Source organism: Motacilla alba, chromosome 2 (assembly GCF_015832195.1).
Source record: "Motacilla alba alba isolate MOTALB_02 chromosome 2, Motacilla_alba_V1.0_pri, whole genome shotgun sequence".
Taxonomy (NCBI): domain Eukaryota; kingdom Metazoa; phylum Chordata; class Aves; order Passeriformes; family Motacillidae; genus Motacilla; species Motacilla alba.
Window position 1 is genome coordinate 18862489 of NC_052017.1, and position 25331 is coordinate 18887819.

The following is a 25331-nucleotide window of genomic DNA, read 5'->3' on the forward strand; positions in this document are numbered from 1 at the left end:
TCACTTCCAGTTCCATTGAAATGAAAAAGAGGATTACTTTTTTTAATTCCCATTTGCCATCACTGCAGCAGTCCTAGAGCATTAGAAGTCCATCTCTCCATTTATTTTTAGTACTCTGATTACTGCCCACAGTTTGAAAACAACTTCTGCAATAGCCAGTGCTGCAATATGGATCTTCATTCAAGTACTAACTAGCCTTTCTTTGGCTCATTTACCATTTTGACAAAATTAAATTGGCAATTTGAGTTTGAGTTTTATTTAAGAGCAGTAGAAATAAAGTGAGTTTTTGCTGCTCAAAACTAGGGAAATCTTATAATGAAAGACTAGCTTTCTCTGTTGAATTTTTTTATATTGAGATAAAAGACTAGCCCTTTGATTACCATGCTGGGAAACAGCATTGCTTGGGTTACTAACAACAGCATGCATTGCCAAAGGGTCTTGAAAGTCTGGCTGTGGCTGTAGCCAGTACTTCAGGATTCCTCCCAGGGTTGTCCTGTACAAAGACCTCATAAGTTTCTGGCACATCTGCAAGGATGAATATGGTTTTGCTGTTCAAATTACACTTGGATTTTGAGCCTCTTAGGGAATCAGACACTGCTCTTTCCTGGCGTTTCCATCCATATTTCTCTTGTGTTCATTTACCTGCCCATACTCCTCTTTGACTTGCTCACCTAGCTAGGCTTGCTCACTCTCTTATATCCTGGTAGCTCTTGCTAGCACTACAGATATAAGGCTGTGCTTTGCAGTTTGTAGTATTTTCCCCATAAAAGCACAGAAGAAAAATTTGAGTACTGGAAATCTCTGGCTCTGCAGTGGAAAACTTAAGAGTGTAAAGGACTTGGTTACAGCAGCTCCATGGTTACAGGTGAGGAGATAGAAGCTTCCTTTGCCCATACTTCAAATCAGATAGACATGCTCTAGCTGGGTACATGATGCAGGGTATCTGTGACATTAGCAGGGTGAGGTTCTGCTGACTTGATTCTAGGAGCTCACTTAAGAATATGGATTTTAAAATTAATTACTGTGGTTTCTTGTTTGTATGAATTTTAAATTATTCTCCCGAGGTTTTAAAGCTCTTCAGGTACAAGAACAACTTATAATATTTTCTTCACTTTTGTTACTCAGCCCTATTAAGAATCCTAAGGGTGTGGGAACTTTCATGTTGGAGATTTTATCAAACTGAACATTTCAGTTATCCCTGAAAAATGATAATAGAATCTGCAAATAGGTGGGAAATTCACCTCAATCTCTTTCAAGCACATTTTGTTGTGCTTGCTTTGTGTATGGTTGCTCTGCTTCCTGTGCTCTTTTTCCACTGCTATGCCACTGAGGTTGATCTGGAAAATGCAGCAGGGATCCAAATCTTGCCAAAGTAAATCCTGACTGATATTAATGGGAGCTGGATTTTGCAGAGCCATTTACCACAGGTTTCTGAGGCCAATGACGAAGTGAGGAGTGCTTCATTGCCAGCAGTCAAGCCACCACCACCACCACTACCACCATCACCACCACTAGAAATGGTGGAGCATGAGAAAATCACATTTTATACCTGCTAGGCTTCCATCTCTGTTGTGACAAGAGCAGAGGTCGCTAATGGCCTCTGGTGTGCTGCGACCCTTGAGTGACCCTTGAGTGACCTGGTGGCATGTGCCCCTCCTCCTGAAGCCCAGCCTCTTGCCTTTGCCCACGCTGATGTTACCAGCTGTCAGCTGCTCCCACGTTAAAGCTTCCTGTGAGCAATTCACTAACTGGCAGCCATTGTGAGGATGTGCTCATTTCCAGAGCAACATGCTCCCTCATCACTTTCTCCTTGGACAGTCATCAGATCAGAAAACTCTCTTTGTAAGCTGGATCTCTGCTTTCCCTTTTTAATGCAATAACATGTGCCTCAATGCAGGGAACTTCACTGATTGCTGGCAAGGTTTTCCTGAAAGGGATTGCATCTCTGTTTAAGCCATATATGAGCACGACAAAAACTTTCATCCTGAATGAAGTTGTGTATTGCATTACATAACCTCTTAAAAGATAAAGAAAGAGCAGCAGTTATAGCAGCACTTATATTTATGAGCAGTTTTTCATGGTATTTGCTTCACTTAGGCTGTAATGCTTCTCTGATACAGATGCTTAATCTGTTCTTTATTTTCAAGAAAGCCATGCAAATGTCATCCAGTAATTCTCATTTCAAATCTACCCAGCCCTTTGGCTAATCACTGTGGTAAACATTTTTTTTTCAAAATTTTTTTCCTTTCAGATGCTGCACAGAATTAGCTGTGAGCCTTGGGGTTTTTTTTCTTTTTTTCTTTTTTTTTTTTTTTCTTTTTTTCTTGTTTTGTTTTGTTTTGTTAGATTGGAGTTTTTGTTGGCAATGGTGGACTTCAACAAGACTGGCTGCTGTGCAGAGGTAGAGGGGAAGCCATCTTGCAGGTTACCACAGCTGATGTATCTGTTCTAAAGGAAGAAAGCAGCAAACAGCACAGTGTCTGAGCTGATCTGGGTATGCACAAGTTTCAATAATGTGACTGGGTGTACAATTAATTTCTCCTCTTTATCTCCAGGTGTGCATCCCTTTGCCTTCCTAGGAGGTGCTGTTCAGCTGAAGCACTCTGTTTTTGGGCACTTCAGTAACTGATTACTCTTATGGCTTGCATATCCCAATTTAATATCAGTACAACAGAACTAAACCTTTGCCTTCATTCAGCCATTGTAGTCAGTGGGATGATTAATGAAGGAAGATGCGTGGTAGTATATTTAAATATCACTCTTTTTTTTCTCTCCTCCCTTTGAACATTTTTTAGTAATAACTGTAAAAAAATACTTGTATATGGGATTTTTGCCTATGGGTTTTTTAGTATTTACGTGCCATTTAAAATATTTGAAACTTTAGCATTTTGTGCTAACATAAAAGATTAAATTAATTAAATATGGAAAACTAATTTCAAAACATTTATAATTATTTTACTAAAAATTTACAGTACAACAGAATGGCATGCTACATGCAGTCAACAAGGGAAACACTAATACTATCAATCCAGGTAGGCATTCATATATTGAAACCTAATGAAAAAGGTTTGCCTTTTATTCATATTTTGGGCTGCTGACTATGATTATAGCTTCATAGAAAATGAAAGGCAACTTCTCCTTTATTCAGATGAAATGTACTGCCCTCTAATTAATACTCAGGATCATTCCACAACAATTTATGTGAAAATATTCAAGTGTTAGTGGATAAGATGAGGAATATTTCTTTTCTGAGCATGGTTTTACTCATTCTTTTCCCATCATCACATGTAACAATTGACATTCATTTGCAGTACTTCAGCTGAGCTCTCTGCATGCTGTACAACTATTAATATCCACTGCAGGGAGAAAGAAGGAACAAAACTTCAGAGCTCAGAGTTTCTCTAAGCCAAAGCATCATTATTCAATGTAGAGAAATGTGACAGAACTTTTACTAAAACAACTGTGTCTATAAACCTTGGGTTGTTTATACATTATCTTAGAAGTGGAAAGCTGACAGGTTTCCAGTCTGCAATAGGCAGTGCTTGGAGAGAAGACATGGACTAGGCAAATAAAAGCTCCATACATCATTTAGTTCCCAAAGTACAAGGTGACTGTTCTAAACCATTAGAATAGATGACAGCAAGACTAGCCTCCACACAGCACTTCATTGCTTCTGCAGTGAAGGGTTCATCTGATTTCATTACTGTCTCGCTCACGATTTCCTGTTCTGCAGCAGGGAGAAAAGTTTGGCTTTGCTTTGTGCATATGTGTTTGCATGTTCTTTATTGCTCATGATGCTCATTACAGATACCTCAGCATCCTGCAGGAATGCTTTACCTCTCCTCACTCCTAAGGCACCTAGAAGTTAGGGAACAGCTTACTGTGATGTAGAGCTTTTTCACATCAGCTCCAGGCAAGAAAGTGTTTCCAGGGAAATGTATACCTAAATCTATATACTGGTGAACTGGATTCCTGAGGATGATGCTGATGAAAAATGACATAACATAAATGGGCAAGGGTGTCTTATGCCCAGTCTGTTGCTTGTAAAATAGCAGCATATGTCTGAAAATCCACATCTTACTAATTGTGGGAATCTAGTATCCCTGATTTAACTGTATATTTGAGACAAAGCCATGACCTGAAACTGCTTGCTACTTCTACAATTGCAAATGACACCTCCACACTGGAAAATTTACATCCTTAGGAATATTTTTAGGTATCTGATCATATCTAAAAATTGCAGTCACTCCCCAGGTTTCTTGTCACGTCTGGCTCCCTCTAGGCAGAAATCTGCAGGCCAAGATAACCTCTGAGCACTTGTCACCTTTCACTGACATGGTCACCTGCACTTCAGGTGAGGAGGAAAGCATTCTGGGAGGAGATCTATCAGGTCAGCTTTGCATCCTCAGGATGCAAAGCGTGCTGCAGAGATACAGAGTGAGACAACTTGTGTCATCTTTTATGGCAACAGAGTGCTCTTGCTCTGAGAAAGCACTCAAAACTCAGAATACATGCTTGACAGCAACTGGAAAGAGTGGGTGAGCATGAGGGGGTGCAAGCTGTGTGTGCATGGCTGCAGGAGCCAAAGGCTGTGCCCACACCACAGGGATGGCCTCGTGGGACTGCTGAAGAGATCCTTGGCTCGTGCTCAGCACTGACAAGGCAGAGGCTGGCACAAGGTCACGCTGTTTTATAGAGAGTGCAAGGTGCCACTGCCTCTTTCCGAGCAGGAATGGCACCTGCAGTCCTTCAAGCATCCACTGCCCTGCCCTCATCCTGCCCACAGCCCATGTTAGAGAGGGGCTGTGGATGGGTCAGGTCCCAGCTGGGAGTAATTCTATCCATTGATAGCACAGCTACACAGAGTTTGTGATTTGCAGAGTTATTTTTTTTCAATCACAGTCTGTTTGTAAATCTAGACTGCCAGACTCATCTTTCCAGGAAGAGGACTCCTTCTGGAAACAGGTCATTATGAAAATGCCCACATATCCAGGAAAGGCATGCCATTTTCTTTTGAAAAGCTTCAGCTTGCCACTAAAACAGTGGTGAAATCCTGACATACTCGTAGTCAAGTCAGAGCTGGAAATTTTTAAGGTGAAAAACTTTAATAAAAGACAACATTGATGAAATGTAGTCAAATCTGACCCTCATATTACAGTATGTTTTGTTACTTCTCAAAAAAAAAAAAATTAACAACTCTTATTGAAACTGAAAAAAAAAAAGTCTAGTAATAAAACCAGTAGTCCAAAAAAGCTAGACAGGAACAAGTAATATTTCTTACTAACAGCTTCTAGATGTCTGAGGAAATACTGTGCCACCCAAGCAGACAATAAACCAAATTTCTTTCAAGCTAACATTAGCAATTAACAAAATAGTCTTTTTTGTTTTTCGAGTAAGAGCTACACCAAAGGAAATAAGGCAAAATCCATGGGAAGAGTTTAATTAATATCCCTAAACACCATATTCCTGGAGACCACAGAAACAACAGGCATCCATATTAATTAATTGAGTAGAATTTTCTGCTTAGTTAAATGGATGTAATTAAGAGTAATGTCTTGAGGTCTGTCTTTTAAAGTCCTTTCACTGCTATAAAAGAATATCTGGGACAAGTTTTTCATCGAAGAGACCAGAATTTTGTTTGACCAAAATGTCTAAGGAAAAGTTTCCAAGAGATTCAGCATTTAGCTTGCTAATTCCTGTGGACAGAATCTAGTCAATAACAGGAAAATCTACCTTCAAGTAGTTCCATTAACCCAGAACCCATATACAGAAGAAAAATCAAGTGAGGTTTTTTTTCAGATAGAGGCTTATTTTGAGTGATACTAAAAGTGGTCATGATGACACATAAGTCAGAACTTAAAGGAGTAAAAGAAATGTAGAGTTAAGTCAGAGGTGAAGAACCAAAGGATAAAATGCAAGGCAGGATATAGATATTGAAAAATCTTGCAAGAGAAAGAGAATTGTGTTAAAAAGTGTGGAATGTCCTTTGGAGTCATCATGAGACCCACTAAAATCAGTTTTTCACAAGGGAGCAACTTTTCTGGTCAGGAAAGAACTACATCAGGAGATGAAACTCTGTTCCTGTCAGAAAGATACTTTATTCTACTTGGCATGCTCAAGAGTTTTCTTCTCCTTAAAAAATTAAAAAGTCAAGAAAATCACTTAAGATTTGACAATAAACTGATAGTTAAAGGACCGCTTTAGATTTATGATATTGTTTCAATCAAGTCCAATCAGCTCACAGACTTGAATATTTTATCTGTGCTCCAGCCGTAGGGATACTGGCTGCTCTGATAAAATTAAGTTGATTTGTTTCTCTCAGTTCCACAGAAGCTACATTCTCTGCTTTGTCATATTTGGCTTCTGATAAAACACTACTGTTCCATCTCAAAATGCTGCCTGTGGCTCAAGCCTTTTTTCCTTAAGGAGTGACATAAACCATCCGTGAGATGAAATACAGACTCATGTAGATTTAGACAGAAGCCAGTGGTTCTGATGACTTTTTGTTAGTTTAAAATATAGAGCTGGCATGAAGGAAGACCTCATGTGTTTCCACTCAGTGCCACTGGCACACAGTATCAATGCTCTCAAGACTGCAAATAAGGTTTCTTGCTGTACCTTTAGAGCATCTGTGAATACTGAAATTCCTTCCCTTCTGCATTTTTTCCTTCCCCTTCTCCTACTCCAAAAAAAACCAAGACTCAAACCCAATGTACCATTACATCCATAAAGAAATCAGTAGCAGGTATCAGTTCTTGAAATCTCTATCTAAAACATGAGACTTAGGGTTAAGACTACCCTGTTGGTCAGTAGCGTTTATTTCTGGACCTTTCTAGGCTTCAAGCAGTTTCTCTGCAAGAAGGCAGAGGCAATGTTTATGGATTCCATTGGTCTTACTCTGAACAACAGTGCGTGCTGCTGGTCTTTCTCTTCAGTGGAGGTAATAAATTCCCCGAGATCAAAACTGTTGATCTGAGCCAAATTTGTGATCTATTCCAGTTCTGTTCCTCATGGCTAATACTGTGGACTTTGTGCAGCTGAGATATCTTCTATGTGAATGTCAAATGTTGTCTTTATACAAAGCTTCATTGCTTAGCATCAGAAACTGATAACACAGCCATTGCTTTCTCCACTGTATGCACACAAGGCAAAAATTCCCTTTCATGATCTGTGAACTGGACCATGATCCAACATGGGCCATTCTGAATGCTCTAGTCACCCACTAATTAATGTGATTTGAAAGCTACTTAGTAATGTGCCTTGAGTCCTTAGACTTCAAATTTTCCTTTATCTCTGTGGAAGAGGATGAGCTGAAGCAGAGCACTGAGAGTGTTGGGCATTATGGAACAGTTGACACTAAAATGGAAAATAATAAGAAAAAATGTGACAGATCTTACAATAATTGAATAGTATTAAATGAATAAATTTATAGGGAAGTTTAAGAGTTAAAATGACTTTTGGGATAAATTACTCTGTAAACAAGCATTTTTCTGAGTAAGATTCAAATGAAGGACCACTGGGAATGCTAGTGAAACCACTGTTTCAGACACTTGGATGAAAATTTATGAATTGTTGAAAAACATTTCAGCTGGATTTCTGAGAGAGGCCTATATGACTTTTTTTTTGTCTGGGTCAATTATACCTGCTGCTTTATGAAAATATAAGAATAGAATTCTCAGTCAATCTCAATATTGTATCAGACCTCTAGATTAATGTTTGTATAATTTTTAATGTGGCAATTTTAATTATTAAAAAATTAGAAAACCAGATGGAATTACAAAACAGCAACAGATTACTTAATTAACTTTTGCCTACTGGGATAAATAGAACAAACCACAGATTATATCAAAGCAGACACCAATGAGACACTATACATCCATTAGTATGCAGGAGGTTTTCTCATCAGGTAGCAGTTCTTATCAGACATAAGCATATGCCCATCAATCTCATTAAATAAACCCAGCAACTCCTCATGTTATAATCCACAGCATAAAACATCATGGCAAAAACCTGAAGAAGTATTCTATGATGCTCCCTGCAGACCAGTGAAATCTCCCACCTAAGTACATGAGGGGGACAAAAATGAAAAAAATGGTTGCTATTATTTTATGAAGTAGTATAACATGTAAGTTAGTCTGCAAATACTAACAAACATCCTTCAGCTGTGAAGGGGCCTTAAACCAAAAGTAATCAAAACATCAGATTTTAAAATTTGATATATTTGATATAAATTTGATATATTTGATATATTTGTCTAATCAAATCACAAATACTCTGTCAGCTCCATTGCATGACATGTATTACATACCTGGGTAAAAACAGGAGTGAATCAGATGAAGAGCAGACCTGTAAACCCATAATAATATAAATCTTCTTTACTTATATGAAATATCCTTTGAACTTATTACAGTACAATGTAAATTTTTGCAAATTCCTAATATAATTTGCAAAGATGTTCTCTGAAATAAAAATTATTTCAAACAGGATTCCTGAAGCTCTACAATTGCTTCTTTTAGAATGAACCCCAGCTGATGACTTCCAAGATTCCCAGAATAACTGATGATAATTATTGCACACCAAATACGTTCCTACATGATGTGCACTGATACCGTTTTATTTAATAAAAATGAGTGTCACCATATATATGTGCATACATTTGGTTATTGCTATCAGAATTAAAAGCCTGCAATTTAAACCCAGCCTATTAGAAAAAGGGCTCAGCAGACCCACACAAATGGAAATGACTACTTGCAACAGGTTTTTAACCAGGCTTTGAAACAATACGTTTGTTAGTACCTTCAGATTAATATCAGTTAGTTTTTGCACAGTTTCAATCTCATGCTAGATGATTCAAACCAGATGAAAATAAAAATGTGTTACCCAAAACAAAAGAATACAGAAAATACAGTATTGTAGTATTTACTGAAGAAAATAACAAAAATAATGTTTGCTTTTTTTTTTTTTTTAACAGCATTAAGTAATCAAATTTAGGTCACACAAGCATCAAGAAATGTAAGTAACTGTACTATTAAGGTGGCATCTACAACTTTTTTAAACGGCTCAAAATCCAAAATCACAAATGTTGTCTACCTCACTTAAAAATCATTCAAGTGCCTTGAACAGTATGTAAAAAAATTGATAGTAAATGACTGCTATGAAACATACATGCAGTACCTGAATTTTATATTTCAATACCTCAGGCCCAGATCATCAAAGCATTTAGATTTCTACTCCTCAGGGAAGCTCATGTATATTAACCCCTTCCCTGAAAGGAGTAACTGTTTTTGATGGTGTGAATTTATAGTGTTGTCTTTCCCTGTGCAGGGAGGGAAAGAGTCAATTTTACAGAAAGAATGGTTCCAATAGGCAGAAAGTTTATGGACTGCAACTACATGAACCACCTTCCCTACACAACATAAAAATATTCTAATATTAAGGATTATTTTACAACTCAGTGGAAATATGCAGTAATGCAATTCATTTCCTTTGTCTGGATGACAAAAATGCAGTCTTAACAGTCACAAGAACCCGCCTTGTGTTAGCTATAAAAAAAAATATATTTATATATATATTTATGCAACTACTATGTGCATTAAACAAAACCACTGTATGAATCAGCAGGGTTCAGTAACACTTGTATCTGAATCTCTGGAAGGGGTGCATTGAAGTCTATGGTGCTTCTCAGTAAGGACTCACAATGAAATGGCAAAGAATAGAAACCCATTTATTTTGAATCTTATTTTTCTTACCCCGTTGCCTAAGAAATGCTCCATAAGCTCTCTGGCAGCTAAAAGGATCTGTTGCTTTTATTTCAACCTACTGCTGAGAAATGAAAAATACACCTTAATACAAATCTGATAATTCAATTTTTAGGGAACACTGAAATCGAAAATCAGCCAAACATCATTGTGAACTTCCATGAAATAATTCCACCATCATGAAAATTCTCTGTTGTCTTCAGTTTTTACCAATCTGTGTATCATGAGTTGTTGAGCAGCTTAGTAATCAGCAACGTACAAGAAACACTGTATTATTCCTGGAAAGCATTTACATTGTGACTCACTCAGGTTGGCAGGTCGATTTGAAAAGTGTATTTGTATTTCACATCTGCTTATATAAATGTTGGAAAATTCCTTTTCTTCTTCTTTACCTGTCTTAAGATACTTTTCTCAATCACACTGTGATCAATGCCCTTTGCACTGAAATGGTACAGGTTTTTTCCTCAGTCTTTGCAATAACAGAGAAGAAGACTTGAACCAAAGGGCAACACCCTTGCGCACCAAAGCTTTATTATATTTCTGATTACTGTGCATCCCCACACCTAAAGCAAATAACATGGCACTTGTGCCATGGTTCTGATACTGTAGGTGTCCACTGACAAGTGTTCTGCATGAACCATTGTGTCTCAGTCCACTAACAAAAACTACTATGCAGTAGTAATCTGGTATCTTAGATAGTTTTTCTTCTTGGACAAAGTATATCCAGAATCTTCTTTCTATCAGGCTACAGCAGCTTAGGGCTCCTTTTCTTTAAAGAGAGGCAAAATAAATGTCTTACACCTGTAGGCCAGTACTGGTGTTCTGTCCCAGAAATTTTAGCACTGCTCTGATACGATGAACCCTTCTTTTTCTCCCACTGGTTCCACCTCAGCATAGGCAGGATGTCCAGATCCTCTTCTGAATTTCATTGCTGGCCATCTGCTTGGACGTCGCTACAACAGCAATAAAAAAAGAAACTTTTATGAAGGGTACTACAATAAATTGTTAATAAAAAGATCTAACAATATCCTGCAATTTTGACCTCATATAAACCACATTCCCTGTAGTTGTTACAGGAATAGAAAGGCACAGTTCAGCAGCAGCAAAAGTCAGAGGAATTATTACCTCTTTTTAAATTTATGGAGGATGACTGTTCTTAAACACATAAACAATTACCACTACCCTTAGCAATGAAGAGGATGAAGTAGCTCCTGTCTAAAATGGTTGATTATTGGATTTGTCACATAAAGAACTGATGCTCCACTAACCTCTAGAGGATCTATTCAATGCTCTTCCTTCCTAGTTCTGCATAGGAATTTTTCACTATATGCCATGGGAAAATACATGTCAGGGTTGACAGGAACTTTAATTAAAAAATTATTTAGGATAAAATTCTGGCACGCTTATGCAGGACTCTCAAAATAATGGCTTCCTATTTCAAGTGCCATAATTTCTACTTGAGTAGTTTACTTTGATGGTTCAAATAGAGCAACATTTTTATTAAACTCTTAAGAACTTTGGATACAAGAGCCTTAAGAAGCCCTAACCAGTTTCCACTAGGATCTTGGGTGCCTGCTTTTAAAACAGCTAATAAACAGAGAAAATAAACAGTTATTTTCTAGGGCAGATGAAACAATTCCTGTATTATTATGATATCTCTAGGGAGGAAAAGTGCTTTAAACAATCTCTATTTTCAAAGGAATTAATGTCAGGTAAAGCTCAGATTTTCAGTGACCACTCTGAGATTATGTCAAAGGCAATAGCTTTCTGAAAATAGGGAAACTCCTACATTTAATCAGTGAGAAGGGAAATCTTTCTCAAAAAGATTTTTCCCTATTGAAAATTTTATCTGCCAAATATACTGCTTTATTTCTCTTTACTAACAAGAGTTATAATCTGCTTGGAAGGAGGGCTAGAAATTCAGCAACTTATATAGAAACATTGCAGGAAAATGAGAGGAGAATCAATGAAAACAAGTTACAGCCTATATTTTCATTGACAGCTCAAAAGCTAAATAATTTCACTTTACGATCTTTATTCTGAATATAAACATTGCATTTGATTTTCTGTCCCTATAATACCCAATTTTTATTTCTTTTCAATCACAAAGGAGACTTCATGCTGCTGAGGGGTGTTTTGGTGGCCATAGCACAGCCACAGCCATGATGTTTTGCTGGGACTCATGGTGCTGTTGGGCAGGACTTACTAAAGAAATCTTGAGGTGTCACTGGACCTTGTTCCCAACAAACCACACAGCTGACTGCAGGTTCAGCACAAAGTCTTCCTCAGTGACCATTTTCAGGATGATACCTCATAAAAGCAACTGCTTCCTTTTCCTCCCATTGCAGGATCAGGTTACTTTTGAGGCATTCAGAGCTAAATTCTGTTTGGCAGGTAATTTAAAATACCAGACTTTTCAGTGCAGCACCTTCCTACAAAATAGGAAGGCAGAACACTGTCTTCTTTAATGGATGTCTCTTCCTAACAAGAAAACTTAGTCTATTTAAACTTTGGAGAGTTTTTTTCTACCCAAGCTTGATTCTGTGTGTTTTCAAAATTAAGAAGGACAGTTTGGTTACTGCTAAAGAAAAAGGGTCATATTCTGTTCTCAGTCTCACTAAAGTAAATCAAGAATAATGCAATTAAATGTAAAGGGTTTATTTCAGATTTACACTGGTACAAATGAGAAAGGAATTTGATGGAGAGGTCTCTAATGAAAAGGGAAAAGGAAAAACCACTGGGAAACTAGCAGGAAAGAATAACTAGACATGGTACCAAATGGTGACACATAAGGATGAGCTGGGTTTTAATACACTAAGTTGCTTCCTAATTTAATCTTAAGGTGTACCAATGATTAGTTACTACTTCATTGCTACATTGATGATAGACGCTAAATTTACCATTTTGTAACACTCTTTTTAATGGCCTTTCCAGATGATTAGTTATGGAACAGATGTGTATTAGTTTTTATGATACAAGCCATAAGACATAAATATGAGTTGTTTTTCCAGAAATAAAGCAAAAGACTTGAAGGTCATCTTCTAATATTGCAATTACAGTTTTCTGTGGTTTCTTGTCACGTCTGAGGTGAGATTCTACATTTATTATGATTGTTTAACTTCAGCTTCATTATGTGCATGTTGACAGTTTTAAAAAGAGCACTGACAAACTATAAATTCATTGCCTTATGTAACCCCTTGAAAGCTGTAAAAATATTTCAACTTTAATTGAAGAAAAACTAACTGAATAGATACTGGGAGATATAAAGTTCCTTCATTTACTGAAGCAGCTCAGGAAATACTTAATGCATTCCTTTTTTCTCTGTGAAGACTATTTAAAGAACAGAAAAAACCCTACCCCCAAACAAACCAACCAAACCAAAGACACCAAAAAACCCCACCAAACCCAAACCAAGCAGGGAGAAAGCAAGCTGGGTACTTAATTAACTAATTCCCAATTTTAGCAGAAAAAAAGTTTCTTCATCTGGAATCAGAACACTTAAAGGAAATCCTCTGAGCTGTGAGAGAGTTGAAACGCCTTCTTCCTTTCAGGGTATTACAAAGCAGGAAAACAAGACTAGTTTTTTTTTTTTAAATTTTTTTGAAACTTCCTTGAGTTTGCTATTTTAAGCAACGAAGTTGAGAGAAAAGCACTTGTGACCCTACACGACCAGGATGCAAAAGAAATATGTTGAGATGCAGGAAAATACTTAATGATATACATTAAAAAGTTAGTTCCTATTGAAGATCAGTAAGATAAAAGGAAAAAAAAAATCCAGCAGTTGGATAATCCATGGAAATTGAGGTCTACCTTTCATTTTCCTACATAATGTCTGTCTACACCATTGCTGGTGGCTGTGCAGGATGTTTGATTTCCTGCTGCAATACAAAGACTAAAATAAGTATATTTATATCCATCATGCAGAAGAGACAGAATTTATACAATTTTTCTTACTTCTGAGGGAAAACCAGAGAGGATTCCACCTATAAAATGAAAGGGTAGAGACTGAAGTAACTTCCCACTCTGATTGCAAGGAAAGATCTTCAAGTGTATTCTTCTTTTGATCACTTTCTTCTTTTGACATCTTTCAATATCAGGGATTTTTGAGTCTTATAGGTCCTTACTCATCCATGAAAAACATATGATCTCAGACATGTTAAAAAAAGGGTTTGATACATATCTGAGGGCAGTTAATTGAATATAGTATAAATAAAACAGTTGTTATGATCTGAACATGTTTTCTAGTGTTACATGATTTTTTTTAAGGTTGCTAGCTCTAGACCATCTTATTTCCTGCTGAACAGTAACCAGTATTAGAAGATCAGTTATAGGAGGATGGACAGTTGTGTATAGTTGTGTTGAATTACTGGTATCTGAAGATTGATGCCCTGCTTCTGAGAATTTTTGGTGCTGACATTATTTCTAAAATTTATGCAATTTAACACTTCTTCTGAGATGGTAATTTATCAAAAGCAATTGTAATAATGTATATTTTGTTAGCTGCAGCAATTTTAAGCTTTTACATTTCCTTTCATACATCTGTGTGAAGACAAGCTTCTACTAGTAATGGACCAAAAAAACTTGGCAACTGGTATTACATATTTGATATTTTTACATCCTAGCTTTTATTATCACCATCCCATCCTTAGTCTATATTTCCCTGAGTACACAAAAATTGAATGAAAACAATTCTGTACAGATCTGCAATGTCAGAAGAACAGTGAAGGAAAACAGTAATGAAATATTTGCCCTTCTGTCATCTCCTGAACCCTGCCACACACATTTTGCTCTGAAAGATTCCTAAACCCTATCAAAAGTTTCTTTGAATGTTTCAACCAGCATAAAATCCCAGAATGCTTGTGCATGCATCAGCTCTTCATTCCTATTCATCACTAAACTTGAACTGTGGATTTCATCAAGACATGCACACTCTTTTTAAAACTGAATTTACTGAGTATAAATACTGAGTATACTGAGTATAAATGCTTGACATAACATGAGAAGGTCAATCTTTCAAAGCCTTGACTCTCCAGAGCTCCCTAGTAAACTTGATTTACCACTAAACTACACAAAAGCTGAAGTTATTGAGTACCTTTTAGACTTGAGTGCTCAGGCACAACTTTGTCTCCTCTATGTATTGATTTTTTCTATATTTCAATCTTTCAAACTTCCAGCGGAGTGGTTCACTGTGTCTACTGAGGGGCTGCATCTTACATTTCCACTGATGTCAAATTCTTTGTCTCATTCAGGAGTATAGGCACATTTAAATCTATTTAAAAGCTGTACTCTTTAACCACTTTGTCAAGAAGGCCTATTTAACTCTGATGATACGGAAACATGCAAATCTGGACTTATCAAAATTCTGGATTTATTGCCAAAACTTCAGAAAAACTTATGACTTACTAAAATAGATTAAGAAAAAGGGAACAAAACTATAGTTAGGTCTGACTAAATGACTAAATGTTAATGTGATACTATTCAAGACTCATTAGTCCAAGTATTTGTCCAGTGTTTATCTGCCTCAGTAGTCAGGGCTTTGGTTTCTTGTGAGAAGTAAAGATCTTTCTGTTACCAATTACCTTGACCATAACATTTACTTTTGTGCTCAAAGTTACCTGAAATTGGTACATTAGTCTTTAATATCCCCTAGAAACACCCAATTTATTTGACAAATCACAGTCAGAAGTGGATGAGGCTGCAAATATCTGAAACTATACCTATGATATATATTCCTAGGAATAAGAAAAGAACAATTGCCTGACACCATGTTAAATTCATATTTTGAAGAAACTGTTCTCAAATAAGGATTGCTTCAGACTAAAGATTTAGTAGAGTCATTTACAGGCTTAATTTATTTTTCTTTTTGATAGAAGTACTTGTTTAACATATTTTTTTGTGATTTAAACCATCTTTCTATAACATTTTTTGCAGTCTTATGTTCGTCTGAGGAGCTGCCTGCTGAAGGATGAGAAACAGAATGCCTCCTTCCTCTACACCTTTGACTTTCATTGTCAGTGTTGATTATTTATTTTAGTGCTTCTCCCTTGTGGTCGATTTAGGTTTCCCTTGCTGAACTGCTGGTTCCTGCTGAGCTGGATAAGCTTTGGAAAAATAACTTTACTATCAGTACTAGGTAATGACAGTGAGATCAGTGACAATACTCCAAATGCCAGGACTTCAAAATAAGAGAAGGAAAATGATACCTGTTCTCTTCTTTTTAATCATCATCTTCATGAAATGCAATTCAGCCTGAACATCTGGACAAAAACTACTTGATGACCATGTTAAGCCTATTTCAAACTAAAAGCATAATCTCCTATAAAAAACAATGGGCCATATCCCAGAAGAAAACAGCAAAGCTGTGTGAGCTCTATCAGCTGGCTTAGACAGCTGATGATCTCATTATTTTTACAAAAAAACCCTTATTTTTTTTTAAATCTGCCTCCTCTTTCCTTCTTGTTTGTTTGAAGACATACACTGCATTTTTGACATTAATACAGAAACCTAGAAATGGTACATGGAAAACATGGCTGGATGTTAAATCTGGCTCTTATTTGCGGTGTGCTGTTACAAGCAGAGAAGTAAAATGGTGACCCAGAAATGTCCATTTATTTCCTGAGTCCTGAAATATCAAGAACCCCAGCATTTAAACTATTTTCTCATATTATTTCCTTCCGCTAAGCAGATAGGGGGACGAGCAGAAGATCAAAATCTGAAGAAAATCTGCTGCTAGATGTGTGTGTCAGTGAATGTTTTTAGATAGAATCCCCTATACAGCCCATCATTAAAAAACCTCCCAATAATTAGTGCTTTCTCAGACCACCCCAGCTAGGGCTCAGTATTTAGAAATCATCCTCAGTTCATGCTGAGTCTACATACTGTCAGCTTGAAGTGAGGCAGAGTTAAATGACAGGAATGCAGATCCTTTCATGCTGGTAGGTCTTTATGCTAAAAATCAGTCACAACCTTATTTAATTTACTAGCAAATACATAATTTAAGTTAAATCAAGGACATAATTTAAGTTGAATCAAGAGGACTCAAGGTGCATTCTCCATGCTCTCATCACACACTATTATGTATTTGCTGAAGCTCTGCAGCTGTTTCTTCCTCCCTCCTTGTCTTTTTCCTGATGGTCACTCCCTGGCTCAATAGCACCCGTTCAACTCTCTCTGTGGCCATTTAAACAGATTCCTGAAATCATCCATCTTTGACATCCAAGATGAAGTAAAACAAGCAACAAAAAAAAGACATAGGCATGTGATGTGTGTGATGTAAGTGTACATGTATGTTTCTAAGCAGCTGAATCAGCAAAATAAATCTCTGACATCCCTCCAATGAGACTGGGAATATGAAGGCAGGTGTGACCTTCAAAAAAGGATCTTAACTCAAAAGAATGTTAATTTTTAACCACAAACATCCACACTGTTCTTCAGTGTGTGACATATTAACTACTATTAATACATACACAGCCACTAATACATAATCTCTGAATTCATTAATATTCTTACAGCTTTGGAGTCCCCATATGTTAATAAGTTTTGTAACTATAAGGTGAATACAAGAGAAAGGATCTTTTGCCTGAGGTCAAGAAGTCCTAATTTGAAATGTCATTTTAGACTCCTTAAAATCCTTTGCCCCCAGAGAATCGCCAAAGTAAAATTTTATTCATCTCTTGTCAAGCCTCCTGTAGTCATGCTTGCCAAATGTATCATTGTGTCCATCTGGGAAGAGACATCCCAGTGTATCATTCCTTACCGTCATATCACAGAATCACAAAATCTGCTGAGTTGGAAAGGACCCACAAGGGCCATTGAGTCCAACTCCCAGCGCTGCACAGCACCATCCCCAAGAGTCCCACTCTGTGCCTGTGAGTATTGCCAAATGCTCCTGGGGCTGTCAGGCTGGTGCTGTGACTACTGCCCTGGGGAACCTGTTCCAGGGCTCAACCACCCTCTGGGTGAAGAACCTTTTCCAACCTAAACCTCATCTGGCACAACCTCAGGCCATTCCCTCAAGTCCTGTCACTGGTCACCACAGAGATGAGATCAGTGCCTGACCCTCCTCTTCCCCTCATGAGGAACTTGTAGATTGCCATGAGGTCTCCCCTCAGTCTCCTCCAGGCTGAACAGATCAAGTGACCTCAGCCACCATCTTTGTTGCCTTCTTTTGGACTCTAATAATAAATATTATTCTTACATTGTGGCATCCAAAACTGCCCCCAGCACTTGAGGTGAGGCCACCCCAGAGCAGAGAAGAGCTTGACAATCCCCTCCCTTGCCCTGCTGGCCATGTTGTGCCTGATGTCCCCCAGGACAGGGGGGGACAGCTCCTGGCCCTTCTGGCTGCCAGGGCACTGCTGGCTCATATCCAACTTTCCATGGACCAGGACCCCCACGTTCCCTTCCATGGCACTGCTTCCCAGCATCTCATTCTCCAGTCTGTCTGTACATCCATGGTTGCTCCATCCCAGGTGCAGAATCCAGCACTTTCCCATGTTGAGCTTCAATGGTTGGTAATTGATTGCCCAGCCCTCTGATTTGTTGAGGTCTTGGCAGGGCCTTTCTGCCTTTGAGGGAGTGAACAGCAACTGCCAGTTTTGTATCATCTGTGAACTTGCTTAGTGTTCCTTCCAGTCCTGGTCCAAGTCATTGATGAAGCTGTGGAAGAGCACAGGGCCAAGGATGGAGCCCTGTGGAACCCCAGTAGTGACAGGTCACCAGTCTGATGTCACCCCATTCTCTGTAACCCTTTGTGCCTGACCCATGAGCCAGCTGCTCACCCATCACATGATGTGTTTATCCAGCTGTGAGCTGGACATCTTGTGCAAAGGACACTGAGAGAGACAGCACTGAAAGCTTTACTGAAATCCAAAAATCTCATTACATCAACTGACTACCCTTGATCAACCCCATGGGTTACCTTGTCACAAAAGGAAATCAGGTTGGATAAGCAGGACTTTCCTCTCATGAAGTTGTGCTGGCTGTGACCAATGACTGTGTTGTCTTTATTATTCAGGTTTTTCCATACCTGCCAGAATAATCTTCTCCATAACTTTACCAGGCACTGAAGTGAGACTGACAAGCCTGTAGTTTATGGGGTCCTCCTTCTTGCCTTTCTTGAAAGTTCAGACAGCTTACACCATCTTCCAGTCACCTGGGACTTCTCCATATTCCCAAGACTGCTCAAAAATCATTGAGAGAGGTTGTGCAATAACATCATCCAGCTCTTTGAGGATTCCTGAATGAATCCCACCAGGCCCTGTAGATTTATAGCGATCCAGCCAGAGCAGCAGATCCTGCAGAGTTTCAGGGTTGACTGGGAGTTGACCATTCTTGCAGTCACGGTCCTCCAGCTCGGGGCACCCTTGGTCCACCATCCTTGTTGAAGACAGAGGCAAAGAATGTGTTAAACACCTCTGCCTTGTCTCTGTCCCTCATCCTCACCCTCTAATGGGATAACGTTGTTTTTACACTGCCTAATATTAACATACTTGAAAAAAATCTTTTCATTGTCCCCCACAGCTCTGCTCTGCTGAGCTTTGGCCATGTGAATTTTCTCCCTATAGTGGCCAGCAGAGGCTCTGTGTTTTTCCCATGTCACATGGCCTTGCTTCCACTGCGCATACATCTTCCTTATCTTCCTTATTTTTAAGGGAAGATTCCTGTTCAACCAAGATGGCCTTCTGCCTCAATTGCTTGACTTCCACCATTTGGGAATTTCCTGCTCCTGTGCCCTTAGGAGGTGATGTTTAAAAAGTGACCAGCACTGATGGACTGCAGCACCTGCAAAAGCTTTTTTCCCAAGGACTCCTACTCACTAATTCCCTGAGCAGTCTGAGGTCTGCTCTCCTCAGGTCCAGAGTCAAGGTTTTTGCAATTTTCCTTCTGTTAACAGAGATTTTAAACTCAATCTCTTTGTGGTCACTGTGGCCAAGGCGGCTGCCAATCTCCACTTGCTCACAAGATCCACCCTGTTGACAATCAGGAGGTCAAGGAGGGCATCTTTCCAAGCCTGTTCCATAAAGCTGTCATTCAGGCTTTTAGGAATCTTCTGGCCTGGGTTGTACCAGCTGTGTGATGTTCCCAGTTAATTTCTGGCAAGTTGAAGTCTCCAACAGGGACAAGGGCCGTTGACTTGGAAGAGTTCCTTAGTTCCTCAAAGAATAATTCATCATTGTCCTGTTCAGGAGGTCTGTAGTGGACTCCCACAATGGCATCTGCATCATTTGTTTGTCCCTTGATTCTTATCCAGAGGCTCTCACCTGTGCCATTGGCAGCTGTGAGCTCCATACATTGTACCCCTTCTGTTCCATAGAGTGCCACCCCTGCACCTCTCCTGCCCCACCTGTCCCTCCTGAAGAGCCTGTAACCATCCAACAGGGCACTCCAGGCACAGGACCCATCCCATCAGGTTTCACTTCTCAACTGCGCCCAGCTCATATTGCCTTTGATCTACAATGGCAGAACACTGTGATGACAGCTGAGGTAAATTTCAGGCCTCAAAAGGACTTTGGATCACAATATAAGGAAGGAAGGGAAGAAAACCACAAAGTATGCAAGTTTAAACTTCTTGTGTCCTGCAACCCTTCTGTCCACTGATAACTGGGTGCAAATATGCAAAAGACAACTGAATAAAAAGTAGTGAGACTTAAACCTCATTTTTCAATTTGCTAAATATTCCCTTGACATTAATTGCTCTCAACACCCAAGTTCAAGCACACATGTAAATAATTAGAGATTAAAAATACAGGAAAAAGAAAGAACATAAGAGGAAAAATAAGGGAAGAATTAACATATAAAACTAAAGCTTCAATTTAGTCCACAGCTCATTGAAATCTGAGCAAATCCATCTGGCTCAGCTGGGAATTTCAGCAAATTCCCAGGCTCAGCTGGGAATTTCTTTACTCCTCTTTACATTGAGCTCTGGACCTCTAGATCACATACGTTGTGATCTGTATCACAGGTATGAAATCCATGACATTCAGGACATCATGACTGGCTTCTTGGCCAGCAAACCTCACATGCTGAATACAAGTATACTACATAAATTAGTAAATCAATTAATCAATTGCTTTTTAATTGTGCTATAGCTAGTGTGTAGTGATATATGTTATAGCTAGATTTCTGACATAAACTTTGCTAAGAAAATCATGAACAGCATTATTCGACATGTATCCTACTTTACAAAAAAATCAGTCCAAATCAGCTCAAAGTATAGAGACACAGGATTCCTCAAGGTAGGAGTATGTAATGTGATTACATTACAAAGAGAGGAAACCATTGGCAACTAAATTAAATTCATTGGAGAGGAAATACTGCAAGGTTAATGATAATAGGAAACTAAGGCATGGAACATCTCTTCTGCCACTCTGCAAGCTAATCTTTTGTCAATATTTACTCTTAGCTCTTAGGAAGAACTTGCAGTCATTGGAACTTTGACTGAAGCTCCCTTGACTTTAAAAGCTGATAATTTGTTCAGTCTTTGGGTCACCAGAGAAATGTCCAACCTAAACATTGAAAGACATGTTGAACAGTGTAGAGGCTGGAAGAAACAGGAAAACAGTGCATTTTGATTTGAGTCTTCTACACACTTAACAAAAAGTGGAACATTTTTGAAAATGCATTGAACTGTTTTGATGGCATTGTTTTAAAATTGCACACTACCATAGGCAAATTGAATAGCACTGGCATTTAAGACTTCTCACACTCCTCATTCAAAATAGCTATCTTTATTCCTGGTGGGGCTGCACATGTGTGTTCTGCTCAACAGGCATGAACAAAAACCCCTAGGGAAGCATTTTCTTCAGACTTAAAAGGTAAAAAAAAAAGTAATACAATAATGTTACTATGTTCTAAGACTAATATGTTACTATGACAAATTTGTTCTAAGACAAATATGTTACTATGTTCTAATACCTTTTGTAATAAATGGTATTTTTCTTGGATTTTTTTGTATTGTTTATTTAAACCAACTGTCCTGCACTCAGGATATCATTTAGTGGTGTTCAGAGGTGCCACAAGAGATTGGCTTTATCAGTGCAAGGGTAAACAGCACAGTCAAAGTTTGGGTGTATTTATTCTTATCTGGGAGAGCTCACTTCATGACAAACATAAGTTGGATTTGAGATGAGCTTTGTGAGAACCTAAGCGAGGACGTAAGTGAATATTGGGTGATATCTGCAGAGAACACAAGGAAGAAAGAGACTTAAAGCCTCAGATACAGGATCAGTTTGTTGCATTGTTCTTTAGTAACCACTCATGACTATAAAACAAATCTGCTAAAAATTCCTTACATAGCCCTTAACCTAAAAAACCCAACAAAATCTGATTGAAAATGACATTTTAGCTATGAAATAATGACAGTATCTTAGATACAAAAATAAGTTTCTCTATTAATTATATTAGAGTTTTGAATGAGTGCTATGTTTAATGTCTATATGATGCCTCAATAAAATAACTTCTTTAAAAGTAAACATAAATGCACCAGGTTCCTGTTCCTTCTTTTGGCCAGTCTTAGAGTTATATTAATTCCTAATGATAGATAAACTGATGTGGATCTTGATTTGACTTGAAGACTTGATGGCAGACTAAAGTGTACCTGTAATTTTTTAGACATCTGCAGGAGGGAGATGCCTGTCCATCTGTCACATCTTGTTTTAACTGTGCAATGTGCTTATTAATCAAGAGACTCATAAGAAACAGTATTATTTTCTGAAATATTTATGTGTTTGTTCTTATTTCCTGACCAAGCCCATGGCAATCCTCTTCAGTCCTTTTCCTAGAATGGTAACATCAGATCCATATTTCATTCATTTTCCATAAATAATGCAGCTTGTCTTCTGTGCTGCGTGGGCTATCATGTTATCTGTAACAGTTTACTCAAATATTTTTCAACTGCAAAAAAGCAATAAAGAATGATTTCTTGTAACACTGGCCCATTTATACCAGTTTTTCCTGATTATTTTTGAGCTTCGTTTTCAAAAGGCAAGTTTGAGAAGATGTTTTCTTCTTTGCATTGGAACCATGTAAATCCTATAGATCAGATGAATGTAAGAACAATACATTCTACTTATTATTCTTTTAATTGATCAAATGACTTTTTTCTTTGAAAATCAAATTATTAAACTTATTAAAGCAATTTGATTTCTAGAATGGATTACCTTATTCTGTTCTAGACTTATGATACCAAAAATAGTTTTAAAGTTGAAATATAGTTTCATAGTTTTTTTTTGTAGTTTAAATATAGTTTAATAGTTTTAAAGTTTTAAAGCATTCTGAAGTACAGTCATCCCCTATTTCATCCCTTGTGATTTTCCCCACTATATCAGTGTTTGCATCACTCACAGGGAAAGGCCACCCCTTCATGACTAGTACTTTTTACAATTCTTGCTAATGCTGATCCTTCACAAGTACCACAGTTATCCTAGTAACCAATAGAGAATGTAGGTTATACCCTGTTTTGCATAAACTTTATTTTGACTGATTTCTACTTTATTTTATACAGAAAGTTTAGGGTTTTCTATTTATTCTAAATGACTACATTGCTTGCTGAAAGACATGTTAGCTGTGACTAATAATAGATTAATAGATTGATTAATGGCACCTAAAGATTAGATTCAGTGGAATGATTTTAACAACACTGATTAAGACACCTCTGTTTGCATGATGAGTACAATATCAATGAAAGAAATAAATTAACATGCCCTAACTGTGTTTAAAACAGATAAACAAACAAACAAAAAATGTGAATTGTAATTTGGAATTCTCTTGTTAAAAAGCAGTGCTTAGCCTTTTCTATCACACTATGACAGATAAGAAACTTGCTTTTAGTAGAGTGAAAGAATAGAAATTCAATCCATATAAATTTAATCTGTGTGTGAAAAAAAGAAAGGGACAAAACCGTCTCTTTCATACAAGGACTTCAGTGGAATTTTGTTTGTCTGTATCAACAGTGAACTGGCTTGAAATGCTGCATAAACATGAGAGAAAACTATGTGTTATTATATGGATTCTGTTCCCTGATGGTTAGCACAGTTACATTACTAGAACTGGAATACTGATAAACAGTTCATTCTGATTTCTGTCGCTACTATTCCATCTTAGAAGAATATTTATTATAATATGATGTTAAAGATGAATCATTCTGTTCATGTTCATGTCTCACTTCAATTCTCATTGATGTCACTAAGAATAAATGTCTATATCTTCCTGGGCCAGGCTTTTACTTAAGCAATCCCTAAGGTGTGTCCCTAGTGACATTTCCAGTGGTTTTGCATCTTCACTGTTGTCCAATAGTAAGTGTCTGGGCTCTTCATATGAAGGGAGTACCACAAGTGGGGGCTATGAACAGTCATCCCTTTCTTTCATGTTCAGCAAATCTGTGTTTATCACAAGGCAGAGGGATGTTGCTGAGTTAAAGAAAAGAAACCACAAGGAGGTGTAGGTATTCATGGGTTTTTGTGGATACAAAAGCCTATGGAGAATTTTCCTTTCTCCTATTTTTGTCCACAGCGGAACTGAACTGACTAAATGTCAGCGCCTGCAATGTAGGTATCTGCACCTAAGGTAGCTATCTGTATTTGAGGGAGAAAAATGTCAATTTATCTAATCCTAAAGGGGATGTCTCAAATAGGTAAGATGACTCATGGTCTAAAAGAGTCTGTTTCTCTCTACACTAATAGAAAGAGCAGAAGAAATTACAGATGTTAAAAACTAGGCAAAAATAATCTTCTCCACACTCTAGACAAAGTGTAAAAAGATTCCTTTAAATGGTGTAAGGAACAGCTAATATGAATTTCCAGCTAAAAATGAACTGGAAGTCAGTTCTTCTGTAGAATTAAGAATGAATACTTTTTTCCTCCCCCCACAGGAAAACTATAGAAAAATTACATGTCCTGAAATAAAGCGACAGTGCACAGGAAAGGTTATGGAAAAATGCTGTTGTGAGGAAAATGAAGGACAGGAAATAGAAGTAGTGTTATATTTGACATATATCTCTTAGATATATGTCCTTTCTACAAACAAAAAAAGTAATAGCAATGGTAGCTAAAGGACCAGAGTGACAAACATGCTAAGAGCAAAACAATATCCCCTGCTAGGAGAGCTCCTTTTCTTCAAAGATTACACTCTGAACACGAAGACATTTTTAAAAGATCTATTTTGGAGTCTCCAAATACCCTAGCCAAGAGACAGGACTAGTGACACAGCATGTTGCTCTTGTCTTACCTCTATAAAGAAGAGACTAGCTGCTGACGTTGGGTGATGATACATGTAGACAGTCACGAGGATGGCTGCAGCCACAACGAGGACCAGGACGAGGATGCCGACAATTAACCCAGCATGAAGTGTTCCACCTTTCTTCTCCGCCGCACTGTCATCTGTTGAAGCTGCACACAGAGCACCCTTCTTAGCACAGTAACTTATGCCCTACCCATTCCATTACACAGATGGCAACTGAGCATTTCCTTTTTCTTGTTACATGTACCTGATTTTCTACAGCCCAAGTTGGAAAAAGATATTAGAAGTCTCTTTTCTACAACTGGCTACTCTCATAATCTTAATGAAGAGACTTTC

General features: G+C 37.9%; 1 protein-coding gene across 2 annotated transcripts in view; it reads right to left on the bottom strand.

The window, feature by feature from the left end:
• Nucleotides 1-7709: 7709 nt before the first annotated feature.
• PLXDC2 (plexin domain containing 2) overlaps nt 7710-25331 on the bottom strand; it is a 249126-nt gene continuing 231504 nt past the window's right edge. For both annotated transcript variants that reach the window (XM_038128625.1, XM_038128626.1), the window contains exons 13-14: nt 24984-25144; nt 7710-10711 (exon numbers count right to left, since the gene is read on the bottom strand). In XM_038128625.1, the coding sequence (XP_037984553.1) occupies nt 10595-10711; nt 24984-25144 (278 nt within the window). In that variant the 3' untranslated portion in view covers nt 7710-10594. The remainder of the gene's footprint in view (nt 10712-24983; nt 25145-25331) is intronic.